Source organism: Gekko japonicus, unplaced genomic scaffold (genome assembly GCF_001447785.1).
Source record: "Gekko japonicus isolate JY-2015 unplaced genomic scaffold, Gekko_japonicus_V1.1 scaffold42, whole genome shotgun sequence".
Classification (NCBI taxonomy): Eukaryota; Metazoa; Chordata; class Lepidosauria; order Squamata; family Gekkonidae; genus Gekko; species Gekko japonicus.
The window spans coordinates 2,288,106-2,294,226 of record NW_015165831.1 but is presented as its reverse complement, the minus strand read 5'-3'; the positions used below and the strand labels follow the sequence as shown (position 1 = coordinate 2,294,226).

Below are 6,121 nucleotides of genomic sequence, written 5' to 3'. Positions count from 1 at the left end.
TGCCGTGGGATCCCACCACGACAGGAGCGAGGGGGTTCATGAAATGTGGAGAGGGGCCACGGTACTGGAAGAAGTGGCTCAGGGTGTCCTGCTCATCCAGGGAGGTGATCACGGAAGGGCTGTAATGCAGGGGGGGGGGGGGGGAGAGAAAGAAAGGAAAATGCATGGGTCATTTCCCCCCTTCTGAAAGGTAACATGCAGAAACAACAGCAAAGGAAATAACCAGGGAAGTACAAAGGCCAACATGTAATTACACAGGTGGCTGTCCTTACAAGAACAACAACAACAAAAAAGAGTAAATGCAGCTGGGGTAGGGCAGCTAATTTGAACAGGGAGTGTCAGTTTGGTGTAGTGGTTAAGACTCTAATCTGGGAGAACCGGGTTTGATTCTCCACTCCTCCACTTGCAGCTGCTGGTGTGACCTTGGGTCAGTCACAGCTCTCTCAGAGCTGTTCTCTCAAGGGAAGTCCTCGAGAGAGCTCTCTCAGCCCCACCTGCCTCACAGGGTGTCTGTTGTGGGGGGGGGGTTTAAGGGAAAGGGATTGTAAACTGCTCAGAGACTCCTTCAGGTGGTGAAGGGTGGGGTATAAATCCAATCTCCTCCACCACCCCTAATGCCACTGTGTGTGTGTGTGTGTGTTTAAAGTGCTGCCAAGTCAGAGCAAGTCATGGAGGTCTTTGTGTGTTTTCACGGCAAGAGAATAACATCTGGTTTCCCAGTGCCTGCCCCTGGACTCCCCTGGCTGGTCTCCCAACCCAAGTACTCACCAAGGCCCAACCCCCACTTAGCTTCCAAGATCTGGTGAGGTCGGGATAGCCCGGGCCACCCAGGTCAGGGGCCATTGCCATTCTATCCTGACCTAGATGGCCCCCTCGATACTACTTGGGGGCAGGGAGAGGTGTTTCCATACAGCACCAGTCTTCCTCTACACAGAACACAGTAACCTGTGTGTGGTTTAAACTGGGAAAACAGCACAGGACAGGGGTTAAACACTCCATCCCCAGCCTCCATTCCCCAGTTGATAGGCTGCTGCATTTAGTTGGGGGGGGGGGCGACACACCAGTCATGGATCCCCCTGCGGGTTTTTCGTTTTTTCTTCCTATTTTTGAATCTGAACAACAGAGGGTCCTGAAATACAGGAGCAGGATATAATATACAGGGAAACACAGATCTCTTGCATTACTGGAAAGATGGGCCTGCCCTGACGTGGAGGGCCCAGACTAGGCCTGATCAGTCCTGGTTTGTACTTGGATGGGGGAGACCACCAAGGAAGTCCAGGGTTGCGATGCAGAGGCAGGGCAATGGCCAAACCACCCCTGTTTGTCTCCGGCCTTGAAAACCCTACAGGGTTGCCGTAAGTCGGCTATGACTTGCCGGTGGCTTTTCATGACTAAAGACAGGACACAAAATCTTACAATCGAGTATTTATCAACAGTACATTGCCATACATGGCTCTCCCTGTGGAATAAATAGTTTGGCTCCCACTCTTTCGTTTAGCTGTGAGAGGGGGAGACAATCGGAAAATCTGAATGGGAGGGGGGGGGAGATTGGATTTATATATCCCGCCCTAGTCTCAGAGCAGCTTACAAACTCCTTCCCCTCCCCACAACAGACACCCTATGAGGTAGGTGGGGCTGAGAGAGCTCTGACAGAAACTGCTCTTTTTCAAGGACAGCTCTTATCGGAACTACGGCTTGCCCAAGGTCACACCAGCAGCTGCAAGTGGAGGAGTGGGGAATCAAACCCGGTTCTCCCAGATTAGAGTCCGCGCTCTTAACCACTACACCAAACTGGCTCTCACAGGGGCTGCTCAGCAATGCCACTTTCCTGACCTAGACTGCCCCCCTCCAGCTGCTATTTACTTGGCACACGTGCACAAAAAATGCTGCATCACAGGGACCCAGATTTTGCAGCTATGTTAATTAAGCAGACCAGTACAGATGGCTGTGTTTGAAATGGCTGGTTCAGATTCTGCCAGGCCCAGTCCTTTGGCTGCTGGGAGCCTTGCTCTGGTTGCTCAGAGTTCATCAGGCATTGCTCTCTCACACACACACTTTCAAACCTATCTACACAACCTTTGGGGACTAGAAACTTGCTTTTAAAAAAAGGCAAAGATTGTGTCTCATCTGTTCTGCCCTTTGTTTGTGGTCTCATAATGATTTGAAGCATGCATGAATCACTGGGCCCAAAGAAGGCAGGTGATACAGCAAGAGATTAAAGAAATTTTAGCTGATGAATCATTTTTGAATCTCAATCCATTAACTCAATAGATTAAATTTGTGGGGGAAACCTGGGTTGAATCCCGTGGCTGTTTTTCTCTCAGAGATATTCTCATTGGGTAGAAAGAGACTTCTCTCCCTTATGCCAGAAGGGCCCCAAGTCTCCGTCAGACATCACTTCCGCAAGCAGAACCAAAGCACAGAATCCAGTCCATTCATTCTGAAGAAAAATGTGCGCCCTTTCTTTCCAAAAGATGCTTAACTGTACCGCAGCAGGCATCTTATTGGAAGAGGCATTCCCCTCAGTGAGAGAGGGAGCTAGACTGCCTCTTCTAACATGGTGCATCCCCTCCTGGTGGTTTTTGGAAGGGCACGTATTCCCCTTTCTTTCGGTGTGCAGAAAGGACTGCCTCTTCCAAACTGGTAATTTCAACCTGGTGTTTTGGTAAGCTCTTGTAAACACTAGGAGGGCTCTCTTCTGCAATGATATTTGACGCCCAGTGGTTTTTGGAAACACTTGTATTTAAAAAAATAACATTCGAATTTGCTTAATAGGACGAAAACATTTACTCAGTCAGTTAAGACTGAATTAAAAAAAAATCTGATCTACTAAAATGACGGCCTGACAAATCAATAGGTGATATCATTTATTTTTAAAATGCTTTCTAAGCACACTTTTTTTTTTTGCCATCAAGTTACAACTGAGTTATGGCGACCCTCTGGGGTTTTCAAGGCAAGAGACGTTGTCTGCTTCCATGTCATGACCCTGGTAGTCCCTGGTGGTCTCCCATTCAAATACTAGCCAGGGCTGACCCTAGTTAACTTCTGAGATTGGGTTATCCAAGTCAGTGCTTTAACATACATACTTGGAAAAAATGCTAAGGGCAAGCTCTGCTTTCTTTCCTCCTATAAGTTATACCAGAGAAGGGAGGAGTGCCTTTTCTAAGAGGAAAAGAGCCACCAAGGTGTAGTGATTAGAGTCTTGGGCTAGGATCAGGGAGACCTGGGTTCGAATCCCTGCTCAGCCATGGAAGTTTGCTGGCTGATGTTGAGCTAATCACCCTTGGTCTAATCTACCACACAGGGTTGTTGGGAGGATAAAATGTAGATGGGAAGACTGTTGTAAGCCACTTTGGGGAGAGAAGTGGAGTATAAATGAAGGAAATAGATAACGGACCCCTATAAGGACACATGAGCACATCAGAAATACTGTTGTTTGGATACAAGCATGCCTTCCCTTTGAAGAGCCTTAGCTTGGTGTTGCTTGTCATCCGGAAGGTCAGCAAGCAGATCAGTAAACCTTTCCCAGAGGGAATATTGGTAGCGACCCATACAAGCCAAGTAAGTTGCCTGTTTGACTGCTAGAGCTCCAGAGGAATAGAAACGACGTCCAAAGGCATCTAGTTTACGGCCCTCCTTATCAGATGGTGCAGTGTGTGTCCTACGAGATCTAGAGGACGAAGTAACGACCATGGAGTTCGGATTCGGGTGTGTCATTAAAAAACATGCCTCTGCATCTTGAATCCGATACATATGATCCAACTTCCTTGAAGATATCGGAGCAGAGGACGGATTCTTCCACGGAGCTTTCGCAGCATCTAGCAGAACAGAGGACATAGGTAGTGCCACTACTGAAGAGGCGTCCTGTTGTACCACGTCATAAAGTGAGTCTGTGGATTGAGGATGATCCTGAGCCATGGAAAGGTTTAAAGCAGTCGCCATCCTCTTAATCAAATCCGTATAAGAATTGAGATTGTCCGAAGGAGATATGGGCAAATCGTGCGCCACATCTGGAGTCGGAGATTTGTGGTCTGGTGATGTAGGTATCACAGAAGTATCAGTGTCAGAATTCTGTCCTGGATCATCAGAGGAATCTTGCTCCGATTCTGTTTGTGGAGTTATGTGAACAATCGGCACCTTAGGGATAGGAACCGTTGGTGGAGCAATGGGTGATTTTGGCTGAGTCTCCAATTCCAGTGGAGGCGGTCTTGGTTCCATCGTAGAGAGGTCCGATGGAGGTGGACGTGACACTGTTGCAGATGGCCGTGATCGTATGGGCGAACGAGATCTATGGCCAGAGCGCATGGAATAACAGTCCCAATCCGGATACACTGCAGGCGTGAGCCATGGCATGGGAGGATGATAGGGCCCGTATAAGTACCTCATCTGCTTTTCATCCCAAGTTAGAGGAGGTCTATATGGATCCGGAGAGCGACTTCTGGTCCTAAAACGTCTTGGAGAACGTAAGACATCATGTTCTCTAGAGGAACGTCGGTAACCATGAGCATCGATATCGATGGGATGTAAAAAGGTAGATGGAGGGCGACGCTCTAAGGCAGACTCCACTCGATGCCGATGGCCACCGGCTTCGATCGATTCCGAGTGTGTCGACATCGATGAATGAGATGGAGCGGGGGAGAACTCTGCGCCCCGTGGACGACTTATGAGATCCGCCGTATCGATGTCGACCGGATCTGGTTCCTGTTGGCGTACTGGAGAGGCCAAGAGACCAGAGGAGGATGTAGTCAGAGGTGGAAGCTCCGGTATCGACAACGCCTTCGGTGTAGAGGGCTGCAACAAAATGTCGTCCGACGGTTTCGGCTTACCCTTCTTTGACTGTCCCGGCGTCGACTTAGGAGGTTTGGCAGTAGCAGATTTTGTACCTTTAGTCTTAGTAGGCTCTGTAGACGTATCCAAGGTAACAGACTTCGACGTTGATTTTTTCGACGTCGATCGGTCGGCATCGATCGATTTTTTTGATGTAGTGGGTAAGTCCTCCATGGTTGACGGCGGGTGAAGGGCAGACTCTAAAAGCGCAACCTTTAACCTAGCAGCGCGATTCTTCTTGGTTTGATTAGAGAACTTCGCGCAGTGACTACAAGTCTCCGGTTTGTGTCCTTCTCCCAAACAAAAAAGGCAGAGCTTATGGCCGTCGGGGGGGGCCAATTTGCTACCGCACTTACGACAGCGGTTAAAAAACCCCCACTTTTTTCCCTTTCGTTGTTTTTCTTCCATACGGCGGAAGCGAAGGGAAATAAAAATAGCGGGAGGTTGTGAGGGAGGGAGAGGCCCAACGGCCTGAGGAGAAATCTCCTCACCACTGAGGAGAAAACAAACAAAAATAATCCCCTTTTTTTTTTTTAAAAAAAAAGAAAGAACAAAGAACAGTCCAAAAATAAAGGAAAGAAGAAGAGCTAAAGGCCCGAAGGCAAGTACAGCAAAAACCAGTCGGAGGAGAGCAAAGTCGATCCTTTCAACGCGGCGGTAGAAAGAGAACTGGTGGGATGTCCGCGCCCGCCCCTCTGGGCATGCGCACTGAGTTCCTGCGCTTGCCTGAGGTAAACGGGCGCGAAAAGTCCTCTGAAGAGAGCTTGCTACAGCACCGGTTGGTTCAGCGCGTGCGCACTAAACCCATTGGTGTGAAGCACAGAGACCACGAAGAAGATCAATAGGTGATATCATTTATTTTTAAAATGCTTTCTAAGCACACTTTTTTTTTTGCCATCAAGTTACAACTGAGTTATGGCGACCCTGTGGGGTTTTCAAGGCAAGAGACGTTGTCTGCTTCCATGTCATGACCCTGGTAGTCCCTGGTGGTCTCCCATTCAAATACTAGCCAGGGCTGACCCTAGTTAACTTTTGAGATTGGGTTATCCAAGTCAGTGCTTTAACATACATACTTGGAAAAAATGCTAAGGGCAAGCTCTGCTTTCTTTCCTCCTATAAGTTATACCAGAGAAGGGAGGAGTGCCTTTTCTAAGAGGAAAAGAGCCACCAAGGTGTAGTGATTAGAGTCTTGGGCTAGGATCAGGGAGACCTGGGTTCGAATCCCTGCTCAGCCATGGAAGTTTGCTGGCTGATGTTGAGCTAATCACCCTTGGTCTAATCTACCACACAGGGT

General features: G+C 48.6%; 1 protein-coding gene across 1 annotated transcript in view; it reads right to left on the bottom strand.

Moving 5' to 3' along the window:
* Positions 1 to 6,121, bottom strand: part of PIAS3 (protein inhibitor of activated STAT 3) — a 53,110-nt gene that overhangs the window by 3,076 nt on the left and 43,913 nt on the right. Inside the window, exon 11 of the mRNA XM_015410804.1 lies at positions 17 to 128. Coding sequence (XP_015266290.1) covers positions 17 to 128 — 112 coding nt within the window. The remainder of the gene's footprint in view (positions 1 to 16; positions 129 to 6,121) is intronic.